A 17,307-nucleotide genomic window follows, 5' to 3' on the forward strand; every position below is an offset into this window, starting at 1 on the left:
TCAGAGCTCGTCTACCGGTGACAGAAACTGCTTCCGGAAGGGGCTCCTGCGTGCTGGGGGCAGTGGGAGAGCGGCCGCGTCCACTCTGTCCTCCCCCCGGCGTCCGCGCTCCGGAGGCCGGTCGAGGGCGCGGGGCAGCGCCGCCTCGACCCAGTGGGAGGGAGGCGGGCGGGCGGGCGGCTTTCCCGAGGCCCTGGCCTCTCCAGCGCTCCCTCCTGGGCGGCGCTTCGGCCGCGCGGACGTGGTGCCCCCGTCCTCCCGCGGGGCCGGACCGGGAAACAGCGCCCAGGGATGCGGCGCCCCCGAGCGCTCCTCCGCCCGGGCCCGCGGGAGGGGGTGGGGCTTACCCCGGTGGGCGGGGGCATCCTCTGCGGCTCCACCCTCTTTTCCCCGCAAACCGGAACCTCGTCCCGATTCGCCGTGTGACACAGCAGCGCCCCCTGCAGGGCTCTCGGCCGAGCGCGCGACCCGCGCCGCCGCCGCCGCTCCCCCGGGCCGCTGCCTGAGCCCCCTGCTCTGGCTCAGCCTCCGGGCTCCTTCCGAGCGGAACCAGCCCCCAGCTTCGGCGCGGGCCTCGTGCGGCGGGCAGCCCCCAGCGTGTTGCCTCCCAGATGCCAGGACCGGGGTGCCCACCGAGCTGGCCTTGTCCTGGGGCGCCCGGGGCCTCTGGGCCCCACCCGAGACGGGGGCGGCTTGTAAGGGAGAGTGTGCGCCCGGAAGCCCGCAGCTGAGGCCGGCCAGACACCCGGGGTGTGCGGGGCTACGCCTGGTGTCCACCTTCCGAGACCGCGGTGCCTGGAGGGCTTGCACCCTCGACCTCCCTTGCTGCTGGGACTGGGCCCTCTTGGCCTCAGGACTGTGGACAGTTGACAGTTGAGGAGGTTTTAGCTGCTGCCTCCCTGAAAACAGCCACAGGATTGTGTAGGAGGGGACGGTCAGCGAGCCACCAAAGGCCAAGGAGGACGGGGCTGGGCTGGGCCCTCACAGTCAGGGACAGCGTATCTGACAGAAGGTGCTGGAAGCTGGCCTTCCAGTCTGAGTAAAGGTGGCTTCTTGCGCTGGGTGCTCCGCGCTTTGTGCACGAATGTGAGAACCAACAGGGTTAGGAGGAAGTGAAGGTGTTTGTCACCCTGCGTTTGAATCCACCTTAACGGTGACCTCAGAGCTGGACACCGGAAAGGCCTAGAGGTGCCTGCCCTGCTGCGGTGGGGGCGGAGCCTCCGGGGGCTGTGTCCTCCGACCCTGGTCCCCCATCATGGGGAAAAGCTTGGGAGCCAGGATCCATACCTGCCCGCGACCCACCCCCCACCCCCCGCCCCGGTTTCCCTTGCCTGCAGGACAGGAGACAGGTAGCGGGCAGCCCAAAGGAAGGCCCCCAGCGTGGCCGTTGTGCAGGACTGACGGGCACCAAGTGCAGGTGGTCACCCTGCCCACCCCCTGCCAGCCCGTTCCCAGCCTCCTTCCCATTCTCATCCCAGGCCGTGCCTCCAGCTGTGGCTCAGGGACGGGCATGCCCGGCCAGGCCACCCCCACGTCAAGGAGAAAGAATGGGCCTGCAGAGCAGAGGCAGCCCCACCAAGCCCTCTTGCAGTGATGGACAGGCCGTGACAGATCCTCCGTCCTCCAGTTTCAGCGACAGCCGGTGGCAGAGGACCTGCCGTCCCCAACCATCGTTTTCCAGGGGTCAGGACCTCTGGGCTCCTGGCCTCTGCAGCTGGAGGGCTGCGTGTCACCGCCTCCGCAGGCCAGTGAGACCCACATTCCCAGCCCTGGCGGTGACTGCAAGTGGCCAGGCGGCAGGTGGAGGGAAACCTCCCCAGGGAAGCCACCCTGAGGTTTGTGGGGGAGGGCCATTCCCCCACCCCACCTTTCACAGGACAAAGCCCCCCACGACTGACAGCCTGTCTGGCATCACCTGGCTTCCCCGAAGGCCTCCCAGCCCCAGGCCCGGCCCTGGCTGCCTCTCCGTGCCCTTCTGCTGGACTCAGCTGATACAGGACACGCTGGCCTGTCCTGCTCCACCTCCTGGTGGACACTCCCAGGCCTGTGTTTGTGCCCAGGGAGCTGCCCACGAGGGATGCCTCCCCTGCAGCTGGGACAAGTCCAGAACCCAGGGGGAGGGCATGTCTGGCAGGCCGTGGTGGGTCTGAGGGATTTCCCTCCCTGTGCTCAGGAGCCATTCCCTGGAGCAGCTGACAGCCTGGATCCAGCCCTGCCGGCGGCCCACCTCTCTCCCCATCGCAGGAAACAGGCGTCTGGCTCAGTGCCGCTGTCCCTCATGCACTGAGGGTGTCACACCTGCTTTCCTCAACACTCAAGGGTGCCAGGGGAGCTGAGCCCCAGTGCTCTGGTGAGGATGGACAGAAGGAAGCACACGCGGGGGGTGGGCGTCTGCCTGAGCCTGGGTGCCTCCAGGAGCTGCGGCCTGTCCCCTTCTCCTACCCCCCGCAGGACCATCCTACAGCTGAGCCTGGGACGATGGCTGATAAAGCTGTGCTTGGTGGGTCAATCAGCCAGTAAGCCCGACAGTCACTGCTTACACCCCCCATTCATTGGACCCCCTTGGCCCCTTTTCCAGGCGCCCTCGCCAGGCAGCTCCCACCACCCGGCAGGTGCCCCGGGCAGTGCTGGGGTGGACTGTCTCCACTGCAGCCTTGGGAGTCCTGGCCCACCCGCCCCATCACTTGAGAGGGCCCTGTCCCCATGACCCTGGTTGTTAGAAAGGTCCTCAGAAAGGTCCCCACCCACCGCCCTCCCAGCTGGCATGTCTAGGAGTCTTCTCACTCCCTCGCGTTTTTCTCTTTTTTTAATAAGTTCCCCCAAGACCACTCTTACTGATGTGTCCCCCACCCCCCGCCACCAGCTTGGATGAGGAAAAACCACACGATGAGGGGCTTTGTTTTAAACGCACCGTATCAACACTCTTCACACTGAACTTTACGCGGAGTCATCTTTATTTGAATGGCAGTCATCACAGCGTGACGAGGGTGGAGAAGCAGCCCCATGGCCACCCCCGCTGACACCCCCCACCTCTGGGCGCGTCACGCGCCCCGTAGCTCCAGGCGGGCCCTCCCTCTCCCGTTTCCGCACCTTCTGTCCCCAAGGCCGCGTCCCCACCAGGGACGGTGCCTGGACCACACCCACGGGAGTGAAGACCACCCCATCCCGTCCCACGACCCGTGACGCCCGCCGCCCCCGCCTCAACCCAAAGCAGAGGTCAGGAGCCCCGACCCGGCGTGCGGAGCGTGGAGGTCTCGAGGCGGGTGCCCGGCGGGGAGCAGGCTCTGGTGCAGGGGAACCTCGGGGCCCCATTTTCCCATGCCCTACACCTCTTTAGGCCAGACCCTCAAAGAAGTATATGCATAGGAAAAAGGAACAGCGAGTGGTGTGGCTGCAGGTCCGGGGTCCGTGCCGGCTCGGGTCGGTCTGAACGAGCTGCGGTCGTGGCTGCAGGCGTCCGGGTGCGAGCAAGCTGTGCGGCCGGCGGGCTGCGGGGGAGACCGGGAGGCCCACGGGCCTTACCTGGTCGCAGTCAGGCTCTGTCTGGGGTCCCGGCGGCAGGCGAGCAGGGCAGCGTGGCGGAGAGCTGCATGAGGGCTGCGGCTCTGCGGCTCTGGCCGCCCGGCGCCTTTTTATGCCAGGCGGAGACCTTGGCGGGGCGGCCGTCACGTGCGGTCACGGGCCGCGTTGTGCCAAGGACCCCGGCCGCCCCCGCACCTGGGAGATTGGGGCACAAAGACCTGCTCTGAGCAGAGCGCCCAGCCCTAGCGGGCGGGCCCCTGCAGACCTGGGACGGGGCCAGGCCTGGCCCGCAGCCTCCTCCGGGCCTTATCTCCCTGTGCGCGGCCTGCGTCACGGCCCGGAACATGCACGCGGGGGCAGCCTTCAGGAACGGCATCTCCCCTCCTGCCCGGGCACTGAGCCCCGGACCCACCCCCGGGAGCCCAGAGGACCCGCAGGCCACCCCGTGCTCAGCTCTTCCCCAGGGCCCCGGGGGTCTGAAGAAGGGCAGGGCCCCTGCAGTCTTGGGGGGACACGCGGGGACAAATGAGGGAGTCCCAGGACGGCTGACCGAAGACCCCCTGCCACCCACTCACAACGCACACCCTGCCTCCAGGCCCAGGGCCCAGGAGGGCTCAGCTCCTGCCTGTGGATGGGGCTGCCAGTCAGTACCCTCTGGCGGGGGCACAGCTGGTCTCTGTGGACGGATGCCTACTGCCCTGTTCACAGACATTTCCCCCCGTGGGGGATGACAGGGGTGATCTGAGTCTGAAACAGACTGGCCATTGGGTGTCCCCACCCACCCCCCGTCCTGAGTCCCAGGGTCCTGCTCTGCAGCCCTCACGCCCTCTGCCCCGTCGGCCCTGGGGTGGCCTGCGACCCCTGGACCCAGGATGGCCCCCACCCTGCCCCGCCCCGCCCCGCCCCGCCCCGCCCTGCCTTTGCTCTGAGGTGTCTCTGGTGTGTGTGTGCGCCTGTGTGTCCGTGTGTGTGCCTCTGTGCCTGTGTCTGTGTGTGCCTGGTGTGCATGTGTTTGTGTGCCTGGTGTGCGTGTTTGTGTGCCTGGTGTGTGTGTGTGTGAGCCTGGTGTATGTGCGTGTGAGCCTGGTGTGTGTGTGTGTGTGCCTGGCATGTGTCTCTGTGTCTGTGTGTGCCTGTGTCTGTGTGTGCCTCGTGTCTGTGTGCCTGGTGTGTGTGTGAGCCTGGTGTGTGCATGTGTGTGTGTGAGCCTGGTGTGTGTGTGTGTGTGAGCCTGGTGTGTGCATGTGTGTGTGTGAGCCTGGTGTGTGTGTGTGTGAGCCTGGTGTGTGCATGTGTGTGTGTGAGCCTGGTGTGTGCATGTGTGTGTGTGAGCCTGGTGTGTGTGTGTGTGTGAGCCTGGTGTGTGCATGTGTGTGTGTGAGCCTGGTGTGTGTGTGTGTGTGAGCCTGGTGTGTGCATGTGTGTGTGTGTGAGCCTGGTGTGTGTGACTGTCTGTGTGCCTGGCGTGTGTGCCTGTGTCTGTGTGTGCCTCGTGTCTGTGTGTGTGTCTGTGTGCCTGGTGTGTGTGTGAGCCTGGTGTGTGTGACTGTCTGTGTGCCTGGCATGTGTGTCTATGTCTGTGTGTACCTCGTGCCTGTGTGTGTCTGTGTGCCTGGTGTGTGTGTGTGCCTGGTGTGTGTGTGTGTGTGTGTGTGTGCCTGGTATGTGTATGTGTGCCTGGCGTGTATGTCTGTGTCTGTGTGCCTGGTGTGTGTCTCTGTGTCTGTATGTGCCTGGCGTGTGTGTGTTGTTTGTGTGTCCGTGTGCAGCAGCCCCTCACGCTCACCCAACCGGTGGGCCTGGGGGCTGAGGGCCAGGCTCCTGGATGCAAAGGCAAGCCGAGGGTACAGGCGGCCGTACGAGGGAGGCCAGGTGAGCCAGCACCCACCGTGAACGTGGCAGGGCTTCCGCCACCCTGGCCCAGACCTCGCTGACACCCCCACCAGGGCCCGGACCCCTCGGGGCCGGAGGTGTAGCTGAGAATCTGCAGACGCCGGGCTGGATAGAGGGGGCCAGAGCCCCTGCCAGGAGCCTGTCCACAGCTCCACTCGGGCCTCTGGGAGCCTTGCAGCCTGGTGAGGGATTGCCGGGGCCTGCAGACGCCAGTGGACGGTCAGCTGCTCAGGGGTCTCTTGGGCCGTTGGGAAGGGCCAATCTCTGGGCTAGAGGGGGCCACAGAGGGGGTGTCAGACCCCTGCCTCTGCTGGGGAGGGGGGACCTTTGGTGGAAGAGGAAACCCCCCTCCCAGGGAGCTCAGAGGCTCGAGGGGGCCACCTGCTGAGTGCCAGGCTGAGGGGTGGAGCCCCAACTCAGGCGGCAGCCCTGGGGCCATCTCCGTGGGTCCCCCATTCTCCAGAGCCACTCGGGGTCCCCCCACCCCTGGGGCCTCCTGCCCTGAGCCCCCAGCGCCTCCCCTTCACAGCTGCCTCCTTCGGCTTTTGGGGGACAGTCCTGACCCTGGCCCTGGCGCCTCAGGCGGGCAGCAGCAGGCCTGCAGGAGGGAGGCGGCAGGAGGGCAGGAGGGAGTCCAGGGTGCGAGGCCCGCCCCCCAGAGCCCTCCGAGGCCCTCCTGGTCATCCTGCTGACCTGACTGTAACATCAGTGCCTGCTGATTATAAGCCACCTGGGGAACCAGAGAGGCTCGGAGAGGAGATGGGCGGGGGCAGCGGCTCCGGGCCTCAGGTGTGTGGACCCTGCTGGCCCAGACGCCGGAGTGGCTGGCCCCCTACCAGCTAGAGCCTGGGGAGCCTGGTGGGTGGCCGGTGGGGAGCAGGGGGCCAGGCCCACCGTCTGTTTTCCCCCAAGGCCCCTGGGAGGCAGGTGCTGACCCGGCAGAGTCTGTGTGTGGAAGCCTCCCTCGGGCTGCCAGGCAGAGCTAGTCCGAGGGAGAAGGAGGCTGCAGGCTGGGCCCCCCACAAGGAGCTTAGTCCCAGCCAGCCCACCTGGCTGTGGCCCCCAGAGACCCCAGCCCCTGGAGTCTCAGCCCCTGGAAGCCTTGCTCTGTGGACTCTGGGGATGAAGGGATGGACGCAGAGCTGGCTTCCACCCGGAGTGGCCGCAGGCAGAAAGGCCAGCCACAGGATGCGAGGGCGGCTCCCTGCCTGACGGGCGCACCCGAGCACCACTCTGCTGCCAGGTGCTGTGCAGCCCCTCGGGGCCTGGAGTGGACCCCAAGCTCAGGGCGGGGACCCCGGCCCCTCCCCTCACTCTGGCCGCGCAGCCTGCTCCCAGCATCCCTGCACCGTCAGACTTTAACAGGAGCTGAGTGGAGCGGGCACCGCCGCTTCCAGCCCCCTCCCCAGGCAGTGAGGATGATCCCCAGAGGCAGGCACAATGGCTGGCTTCCAGGGAGGCCGGCCAGGGACCGGGCTAAGCTCAGGCGGGGTCCTGCCCCGCAGTCTTGCGGCCTCCAGCATGCACCCAGGCCGGGACACTCCATGCTCCCCGACTCGGTGGCGTCCACACAGGCCCACGCAGGGTCCTGGGCCCTGTTGCTGCTGGCGGGGCCCCCACAAGTGGCCCCCGGAATGTAGAACGTGCTGGGCTGGGCTCGCCCTCTGCCCACAGGACAGAAAGTATCTCTGGTGGCCCTGAAGGACGTGCTTGGCACACAGCGGGCCCGCGATAAGGGGCGTCCTTCACGGCCGCTCACTCCCTCCCTGCCTGCACTCCCGGCGGCGGGGGGCTGTCCCCACAGCTGTGTGCTCAGCTCGGGCAGCTCCCAGCCCCGGAGGCGGCTGCGTCAACCCCTGGCGGGTTCCCAGACAGTGAGGCCGCGCGCTCTCCCAGCTGGTCCTGCACCCCAGCACGCGGTTCCCCAGCTTAGTAGCTGCAGGCACTCGCCACCCCGAGGCCGGGTTAGGGGCCTGCCCTTGAGTGGTTCAGCTTCCCGCCATGAGGGAGACACTGAATTTGGCGAAGCCCTCAGGAGCAGCAGGCCGAAGGGTGTCTGCCCGCGAGGTCTGTCCACCCGGGAGGAGCTGCCCCCGACAGAGCAGACAGCAGCGTCCTCAGACTGGAGACCCCCCGAGGGCCCTTGAAGAGCAGGGGAGGGAGGCCTGCGGCCCGAGGCCCACGGGGTGGAGCACTCGGGAGCCAGGGGCACGCGGCTGCAGCGAACCCTGTGCGGTTGCTCTGAACCCGCCTTCGCCTGGCCGTCCGAGGTTTGTTGCCAAAACGGGTGTCCCCACACCTGTCAGAGGACAGGGGCCTGGAGGGCTGACGGGAAACTGTCTTGGCTGAGCCCCCGGAGGCTCCCGGGGCCTCCTGGGCTGGGGTGTCCGGCCGCGAGCCTGACCCAGGCTGTAGGCAGCGTGAGCTTGGTGAGCGGCCCCTGTGGCCTGGGGTGCCCATGGGCGGCACCTGTGCACACTGGGTCCCCGGGCAGGACCTGCATGTGGGCCAGGTGGGGAGACAAGGGGTTAAGGCTGGGCCCGGAGCCCCCCTGCCTCTGCGGCGGGGTTTCAAGGCTGAGTCTGTGTGACTCCCTTGCTGGGAGATAATCCTCTCCCTCCCGGGCAGATTGGGATGCTAGCCGGGCCATGGGAACTTGCCTCCGCTCAAGGCCACAGCACGGGCGGCCTCCCGGGGCACCTTGGCCTTCCCGATCCCCAGCCGGAGGGAGAATATGGCCCCTTTTGTCCGCAGGGCTGACCCGGCTGCCCCCACCCCGGGCACAGGGAGCCCCTCTGAGCACCTGGACCACTGGGCCTGCACACAGGTGTGCACACACCACACGCCCGTGCACACAGGGCTGGCCCAGCAATCACTACCGTCCGTAACCCAGAAGCCGGGGTCTCTTTTCTCACCGAGGGGCTGGGCCCCCAGGTTTGGGGAAGGATCTGTCTCCTTCAGGCCTCCCCCCTCAGCAGCTACAGCCTCCACGGCCCCGTTCCTCCACGGCCCCGTTCTTCCACGGCCCCTGGGCCTCCCCTGGGTCCTCGGCCTCTACAGCCCCTGGGCCTCCCCTGGGCCCAAGGCCTCTACAGCCATGAGCCTCCCTGGGTCCTCGGCCTCTACGGCCCCTGGGCATCTCCTGGGTCCTTGGCCACTATGGTCCTTTGAGCCTCCCCCGCCCCGCCCCCTCGCCCCCGGCCTCTACGGCCCCTGGGCCTCCCTGGGTCCTCGGCCTCTACGGCCATGAGCCTCCCTGGGTCCTCGGCCTCTACAGCCCCTGGGCCTCCCCCGGGTCTTCGCCAGACTGATCGCCACAGGCAGATGCCCCTCCTGAAGTTCAGTGTCCCTGATCCGAAGCCCCTTGGGGTCCCCACAAACACCAAAAGCCCCTTTGTAGAGGCTTGGGGGTCAGTTAGGTGCTGGGGACGCTGGGGGTGGGCACAGAGCCCGAGATGGGTCCCGCCTGCCTCCACCAGCAGTCGCCACCGCCGTGCAGAGGAAGCAGGCCAAGAGCGGCCGGTGAGCCAAGCTTGCCAAGGATGAGGGCCTGTGAAGCCCCAGCCAACCTCCTCCTGGCCCCAGGCATTTCCCAGGGAACCCTCCCCATCTCCTGGTGGACAGAGAAGCCCCCGGCCTGGCTGGTCGGGTGGGGGCATGGGGTGGGGGCGCTATCCCCCTGGGAGCTCTCAGTGGAGCGCCCCTTGACTCCTTGCCCCGGACCCAGGTGGGGGCTGGGAGGACCTTGGATCTGGGAAAGGGGCTGTGCTGGGAACGCAGCAGGAGTCCTGAGACCCTGCTGCAAGCAGCCTCGGGTCACAGGGAAGAAGGCCCGCTAGAGCCCTAAACACCCAGCCCGGTGGGTCAGAGCCAGGGCCCACAGGTGGTGGGAACAAAGGGGAGGCCTGGGGCCTGAACGTGAGCATGTCTGCACATGTGTGAGGACCTGTGACCCTGCAGTGGTGAAGGGGGTCCGAGGGGCCAGCAACAAATGCTTGGTCTCTCTTGGGACCCAGCCTGGTGGGTGGGCTTTCCTCTGGGCACCCAGGGAAGGCTCAGCACCCACCAGCCAGCTGCCCGGTGTGGCTGCATGCAGGGAGCGGTGGGAAGCACAGTGCCCCCGGGCTGGGGGTCTGGGGGCCGTCAGTCCAGGTGACTGCCGCTGCAGGGGCGTCCAGACATGCCACCTCCCACCCCCAGCCCTGTGTCGCCCCTGCCCACCTCCTCGGCCTCTGTGTCTGCCCTCTGTCTGGACAGCCACTCAGCTGACTTGAGGGTGGAGTCGGGGGCATTTCACCCCGTGTGGCCTGTTACACTGTGGGAACTGAGACCCCGCAGAACATGCGGTGGGGCAGAGGGGGCTGCGCCTGGGGTCCTCTCACCTCCCCTGGGGTGAGGCCAGGGATGCTCGGGCCCTCCAAGTCCCCACAGCACCCCGATGGACACACCGTGGCTCTGCTCTCGCTGAAAGGCAAGAGGTGGATCGTGCCTTCAGCTGCCACGTTGGCTGGTTCTCTGAAGGAGGGTCTCTCTTTGAACAAGGAGGGACGGGACAGATGTCCAGTGTGTGACCCAGAAGCAGGACTCTCAGGTGAGCTTGCCAAAAGCATTATTCTCACATTTTCCTGATTGTAGCACACATTGCTCTGATGGGAACTGTCAGCAACACGGAAGTAACCGTTCTCCTGCCCAAGAGCCATCGCTGTGAACCGATGGGCTTCTGCCAGCCTGTTCTCCAGGCAGCTTCCCACCACTTTCGGCAAGTCAGCATGTCCCTTCCAGGGCAGCCCCGCCCGGAGGCAGTGGTGGGCCCCCGGAGCGCTGGAGCTGCCCCCTGGGGCACCGAGGGCCCGACCCGCCTTGGGACAGCAGCCAATTGCTGTTCTTTCCTGCCTTTTCTCTGGGTTTTCATTTCTAATCTCTGTCAACTGCTGCTGCTGCTAAGTCGCTTCAGTCGTGTCCAACTCTGTGCGACCCCATAGATGGCAGCCCACCAGGCTCCCCCGTCCCTAGGATTCTCCAGGCAAGAATACTAGAGTGGGGTGCTGTTTCTTTCTCCAATGCATGAAAGAGAAAAGTGAAAGTTAAGTTGCCCAGTCGTGTCCGACTCTTAGCGACCCCATGGACTGCAGCCCACCAGGCTCCTCTGTCCGTGGGATTTTCCAGGCAAGAGCACTGGAGTGGGTGCCATTGAATCTGTGCTAATTTACTACCTGAATTTAATCAAAGCTTTGAGCTAAACAGGACTTCCCTGGTGGCTCAGACAGTAAAGAATCTGCCTGCAGTGCAGGAGACTCAGGTTTGATCCCTGGATCTGGAAGATCCCTGAAGAAAGGAACGGCAGCCCACTCCAGTATCCTCACGTGGAGAACTCCATGGGCAGAGAAGCCTGGCGGGCTACAGTCCATGAGGTTGCGAAGAGTAGGACTCAGCGACTAACACTTCCACTTTTTGAGTTAAACAAACTTTATGTTCTGGGTGAACCTCTAGGCCAGTTTTTTAATACACTTTTTATTTGGAGAATAATTACAATATTGCCATGGTTTCATGGAAGCTGTCACTAGTTCACTTCTCACACATTTTGTGCAGCTAGGGTGTTTTTCCCCGGAAAGGTGTTTCTCACGTGTCAGAGAGCACTCAACACATCCGCAGCACCAGGCCAGCTGCTGCACCTTCTGGAGCAGACACGCGGCCTGGCCCGCTCTCAGCCTTGAAGCCCGGGAGCGGGAAGCCCGGGGTTCACCCCACCCCACCCTCCAGGATGGCGCTGTGGTCCTGTGGTCAAGCACCCGCGCCCCTGCCTTCTGGAGCTCTCGCCGTGCGGCATCAGCAACGCCCATGAGGTCGGGCCGCCCCAGAGGCGCCGCAGCCCGGGTCTTCGCAGCCTCAGCCTCGCACAGCCTCCACCCCCGACGCCCCGTGCGCCGCCCGTGCTGGGCCTCTGCCCCGCGTCTGAGCTGCAGCCCCTCGCTTTCTTCACGCCTTTGCTCAGAAGTCAGCCCTGCTGGGCGCCCAAGGCCCCTCCTCCCACACGTCCGCCTGTTCTCATCCCCGCTCCCAGCTCTGTTTCAGGGGCGTGGCCCGTCCCTCGCCCCCGGCCCCACTTCCCGCTGGACTGCGGCGTGCCACGTGGGGAGGGTGGGGTTTCTGGGCAGGTCGCGGCCCCAGCACCGACCACCCCGTCCGGAGGACCTTCCTGCGTAGCAGCCCCGTGGGCGCCCCCCGCCCCCGAGCCGCGTCCACAGCAGCACGTCCAGCTCGTCGTGGCCAGCATCTCCCCCACGTCGGTGGCGCTCACTCGAAACCCATCTGGGAAGGAAAGGCCGGATCAGTTGCTTCAGAAATCACGGAAACAGACGTGCCAAGCTGGGGAGGGTGTCATGTGGGCAGCGGGGGGAGGCCAGGAGCTCCCACAGGCCTGGAGGCCACGGGTGCTTCTGTCTACACTGGGGGCGCCGTGGCGCAGTGCACACCGCTCACCTGCGTTCAGGTGGGTGAAGGCCTGGAGGGCTTCTGGCTGACACAGAACCCTGCACTCCTCCGCGGGCAGGAAGGCCACCAGGGGCCCCTCATCACAGCCTCTCGTCGTTTTTAAGGAGGGTCAGGAGGGCGTGATTCCTGCCCTGGCCACACGGGGCCGTCCTTGGACCAGCCTGGAGGGCTCCGGGGTAGTGAGGGCGTGTCCTCCCCAGCACCTCTACCGCGGCCATTCCGCGGAGGACACTGGGGAGGCCCGGGGGCAAGCTGCCTCTGCCCACCCTGGGCAGGCGGGGTCCCTGTGGGCCTGAAGGGTGCCACGCGCATCTCTGCACCTCCAAGGGTCTCCCCTTAAAAATGTTTTTAAAATCGTGAAATCACACGTGCAAAAAGATCTGCCAGATGACACGCCAGGCCCCCTGGTGTCCACCCGCGCCTGTGGAGGCGGACACCTAACAGGCCTTAGTGTCTGCGTCCTGGTTGCAGGGCGTGGGCAGCCTGACTTTAACATCACTAACCCCCAGGGGCTGTCTCCGCACCCACGGTTCGAAGGGAAAGCTGGGGTGAACTCACAGTGACCCAGGCCTCTAACAGCAGACAGCTGCCCCTGGCTAGCAGCAGCAAGCGGATGGCACGGGCAGCTCGGGTCAGCGGGTGGCCACGGAGCAGCCTCACCTCATGTTCTTCCAGGGACAGCCCGCCTCTGCGTCTCCCCAGGGCCCAGGCCTGGCCAGCTCTGCCCATAACCCACCACCCAGCACACAGCCACCTGGCCACCGGCCAGGCTGAATCAGTGTGCCCTGTGCCCGACCCCCAGCCTGGCTGCTCCTCTGTGTTCCTGCCCCTGCAGGTGGCACAGAGCCTTCAGCTGGTAGGGTGGGGGGCACGGTCCTCCAGAGGCCCCCCCGCCTTGTGCCCTGGTGAGCCCACTCCTGCCCCCAGCCCCGAGACACTGCGCGCTGGGCTGCGGAGCCCATCTCCCTCTGCGGCTTCTGACGCTAGAGCGGCAGGAGCTGTTTGCAGCCCGGACCTGCCCCTAGACACATCCTGGGGCTCCTCTCCAGGGGCGAGGGTGTGCCCAGGAGAAATCTGAGATGGCCCCTCCTGGGCGACCCCCCCGCAACCAGCCTCCACGGGCCATCCGTGGAGGGGGAAGCAGACTCTCCGCCTCAAACCCCGGGTCCTTCCAAGCCTGGGGGCCGGACCCATGCAGTGGGGTCAGGGCTGCACGTCTGACTCAGGGAGGACGTGGGCTGACTCAGAGCAGCTCCGAAACCAACGGAGGTTTCTGCTCTGACGCTGCTTCCTGAAACCCGGCAGGGGCCCGGGGCGTGTGAGTGTATTCAGGGAGGAGGGTCAGTGTGTCAGTTATTGGGGGCAGGGGCTGGGGTGGGTGAGTACCCAGGATGCTGGAGCAGGAAGGCACAAGTGCCAGGACACAGGACAGACAGGACACAGCCCCCTGCCCCCCAACCTCGCCATCTCAGGACTCCCTGGCCCCCACCCTGACGCCCCCACCCAGGGCCAGGGCCCCACATACACTGGGGGGAGCCTGTCTTGCAGGTCCTGGCTCCGCTCTGACCCCGAAAACTTCCAGAGCAAGGAGGGGTGACTGGCTGTGTCGGGTGACCACCGTGAGGTCCCCACAGGCGCCCTTCAGGGAGCACAACCTCCTGCAAGGTGTTTCCCCAGGGCTCCCGGGACGGCAGGCTGGCTGACTCGCGACGCTGCCCCCACCCCACTGCCCCCAGCACACAACTGCCCACAGACGCTCCACGATCACAGTGATGCCGGGACAGCTCAGGGGCTCCAGGGAACCAGACCCATCTTCATGTCCAAACTGGTCTTCTTGGGGGGAGGAGGCGGGGGCGGGGGGGCGGGGGGACAGCAGGGGAACCTTGGGCCACGTCGGCTGGGCAGCTGGGATGGGCCAGGCCTCTGCTTGTGGACAAGCTGGCTCGGGCCATCCATGGTTCTCCACTCCATGGACAGTGTGTGGCCACACCCAGAAACACCCAGCCTAGGGGAGTTCCAAGTGGGCTCGAGGTTGGAGTCTGGTGGACAGGGGAAGGGGCCCTTCTGGCCCCGGGGTACCCCTGCCAGAGGGCTGGTCCCCCTGTTGCGTGAGCGCTCCGATCCGCTGGTCCTTCAGTTTCACCAGGTGCTCCAGCCTGGCCCCCTTCATCTGCAGAGCCTGCAGGAACACACACCCGAGGGACGCCTGTCCACACTCCCGTGGTGGGCAGCTTCAGCCCCAGGCTGAGTGTCCAGCCAGCCCCCCTGCAAGGCCACACCATCAGCGATCAGACCAAAGGCCCTCAAGCAGGCCACTCTGGGCAGAAACGTGGGCCCCTGAAGTGAGCCTGAGACCCCAGGTGATAGAGGGCAGGCCAGGAGAGGGAGGGGCTGCCCAAGAGGGAGGAGCTGCCCGAGACCCAAGGAGCCTCCTGGCCGGTTCCCTTTGCAGCCCTGCCCAGCGGCTCAGCCGGGCCGGGCAGGTCCTTGGAGCAAGCCTGCCGAGGGGACAGCCTCACATGCAGGGGTCACTTCTGAAGGGAAACGGCTGAGAACACGTCCCCGTGCAGAGGGTTGAGGACCGCCCGCCTGGGGCTCCTGCTCAGCTGTCCTCACGCACAGCTGCTGCCCCCCAGCCTCTCCCAATCAAGGCCAGGGCGTAAACTCCCCTCCTGGAAGGAGAGCGCCTGCCATGCCCCAGCAGTAAGAGTGAACAGATCTGAAAGTTCGTCTGACCCTGAACACGTGTCCAGAGGACAGAGGGCTCCCGCTGGCTGAGGCAGGGGGCCGGCGTCTCAGCAGACCGACCCTCCGAGGGCCCTGAGCGCCAGCACACCATGGCTAGCCGCACTGCCCCTCGGCGGTGAGCGTGAAGGGCAGGGGCGTCCCGAAGCTGGGCGCTGCCTTGTTCCAGCTGATGCTGGAGGCTGGGACCCCGGCACCCCTCCCCAACCCTGTCAGCCCCAGGATGCTGCCCCTCGGCGCCCCCTGCCCCCGCCCGCATCTGTTTTATCTGATGTCAGTGACAGTCATGGGACCGGAACTCAACTGTGTCACCACCAAACAGCAGGTGAGCTGTCTTGCCCTCTGGGTTTCAAAAATCAAATGCAGTTGGCCCTTGATCAATCTGGTGGTGTAGGGGGGGCACCAACCCCTCCCCCAAGTCAAAACCGGCCGACGGTCTGTCGCGGCTGCAGTGCAGACCACAGCGTCGTGCCCATCTAGTGAACACCATGCGGTTCAAACCGCGCTGTTCTGCGGCCCACGGGGGCCGTGCCTCCGTGTCAGCACAGGGCCCAGAGCCGGGCAGGCGTGAGGGCAGCAAAGGGCCTTGCTGAGACAGGGCTTCCTCCCTGCCGTCCAGCAGATGCAAACCACAGGATGACGCCACCTTCCTGCTTCCTCAAAAAAACTGCATCGATCGCGGAGCCAGCAGGAACCCCTTTGTCATCACCATTTCTACAGCTCCTCCAAACCCAAGGCTGTGCGGCCTGCACGCCCCACCCCCACTGTCTCGGGTCCAAACATGCAGCCTGGACGCCCAACGGAGCACGTGGGGGTTGCTGAATGGCAGTGACGGGACCCGAGCATCTCCTGAACCCGGGAGTGCTGGAGACCCTCAGCGAGAGGGGGAACAGGCACACCCCCCCAGAACCAGGCTTGCGTCTTAGGGAGCTGCCTTCTGCTCCCTGCCTGGGCCCCAGGGCCCTCGAGCCTGCCGTCCAGTATGTCCGGGTGGCAAGGCCTGTGAGTCTGCAGCCCCTGACTCGTGGTCCCTGGCGTGATGACAGGCGAGGCTGGGTGGTCAGTCTCCCCTCTGCTTCTGGCTATCTCTGGGATATGCTCGCGGGCCCCCCGCCGGCCAGGGCCCTGCCTAGCTGCTCCCCGCCTCGCCGCATGCTGGTCCAAGCTACTTGGAGGGGCGCCTAGGCCTGTACCTTGACGGTCTCCTGGAGGACTGCCAGCGCCCGCTCTTTCTCCTCCAGCAGCCGCTGCAGCAGCCCAGGGTCCAGGCGGCGCCAGGGCTCCCTGGCTGGGCAACTGAAAGGCAGGCACGGGCCTTTAGCGGGCAGGCAGGCCTTTAGCGGGTGGGCGGGCGGCCAGTGGGGGTGGTGCAGAGGGTTCGATCCGGAGCCCACCCTCTGCATGTACAGTGGCCCATCTTCTCTGGAGCCCTCTGACTCCAACGGGTCTCTGCCCCAGAGCGCGCCGAGGGACTCAGCAGGCCTGCGAGACCACCGGACATGTCAGCTCCAGCCTCCAGCTCAGGTAGGGGCCGTGCTTTGTGGCCGTGTCGGGCCTGAGCTGGTCCACAGGTGCAGCCTGCCACACCTCTGAACAGCTTCCTCATTCGGAGGAGCGACCGCTGGACCTGGACGACGGCCACTTCACATGGCCTTGCGGGGGGTGACGGAAGCAGGGCTCCCTCTGAGCGAGGCGCTCCCCTCCCGCTGGGTGCCGCCCCAGTGCGGGGCAGGGTGGTCTGCCAGGCGCAGGGCCCCACATGGAGCAGGGGTGAGGGGGTGGTCTGGACACCCCCAGCCTGTGCAGGGGAGGCGAGCCCCACCCACCAGCGTCACCACAGGAGCATCCTGCTTCCTGCAAGGGGCTCCACCGTTGTGCTGTGAGACCCCGGGAGGGGCTGACTCCATCCTCGTCCGCAGGCCTGCCGGTGTCCCCATCACAGATGGGCAGGGGGACGGGCTCCCCGGAGGAGAGGGCACGGCCTGGACCCGAGCGCTTCTGAAAAGGGATGCAGGCCGGTCGGGCACGGGGACACGGGGCCTCGCCCCCACTACTACTCTCATCATCAGGCAACGAGCCCGTGTCCCAGCAGAGCAGAGGCCACGGCCACGCGGCGGTGCCCACGTGTGCAGCCATGCCGGGCGGGCCCTCGCTGGCCTCCACCTTGCCCCTCAGTGCACACAGGATGGGCTCGATGGCCCCAGGGGTGCTGACGACCTCCTTTCGATCTCTTCCTCCGAGACTGAGACCCAGCTCGTGGAAGACGTTCCTGCAGAGGCAGTAGGTGCAGCCTGAGACCGGGGGCCCAGCGGGCACGCCCACCTCGTGCGGAGCGGCTGGACTGGGGTGCCTTCCGGCCCCCGCACCCACAGAGGCCTGGGGCCATCTCGTTCCCAGTTGCCACCCCGGGCTCCCGGGGCACAGCGCGCTGCGCCTTCAGGCCGGCCAAGCCCCAGGCTCCCCGCCCGTCTAGGCAGCACTCATCCTCCTGAGGCTCCTCGGCTCTGAGCAGGTGTCCCGCACGCTCACCTCCAGGGTGCTCAGAGCCTGACTTCCCACAGGCTGCCGCAGCTGCTGCCCTCTGCAGGCTTTGGGGGTGGGGGCAGCTGCCACTACACCTCCGTCTCCCCCAGTCTCTCCCCCCTCCGAGTAAGT

At 66.3% G+C, this 17,307-nt stretch overlaps 1 protein-coding gene across 1 annotated transcript in view; it reads right to left on the bottom strand.

The window, feature by feature from the left end:
• Window positions 1–17,307, bottom strand: part of LOC138070244 (collagen alpha-1(I) chain-like) — a 19,226-nt gene continuing 1,919 nt past the window's right edge. The window contains exons 4-12 of the mRNA XM_068961383.1: window positions 17,019–17,156; window positions 16,523–16,921; window positions 15,846–15,948; window positions 13,987–14,086; window positions 11,896–11,994; window positions 11,587–11,724; window positions 5,309–5,506; window positions 3,568–3,717; window positions 1–899 (exon numbers count right to left, since the gene is read on the bottom strand). Coding sequence (XP_068817484.1) covers window positions 1–899; window positions 3,568–3,717; window positions 5,309–5,506; window positions 11,587–11,724; window positions 11,896–11,994; window positions 13,987–14,086; window positions 15,846–15,948; window positions 16,523–16,921; window positions 17,019–17,156 — 2,224 coding nt within the window. The remainder of the gene's footprint in view (window positions 900–3,567; window positions 3,718–5,308; window positions 5,507–11,586; window positions 11,725–11,895; window positions 11,995–13,986; window positions 14,087–15,845; window positions 15,949–16,522; window positions 16,922–17,018; window positions 17,157–17,307) is intronic.

The sequence above is a fragment of the Capricornis sumatraensis genome, chromosome 23, assembly GCF_032405125.1.
Source record: "Capricornis sumatraensis isolate serow.1 chromosome 23, serow.2, whole genome shotgun sequence".
Classification (NCBI taxonomy): Eukaryota; Metazoa; Chordata; class Mammalia; order Artiodactyla; family Bovidae; genus Capricornis; species Capricornis sumatraensis.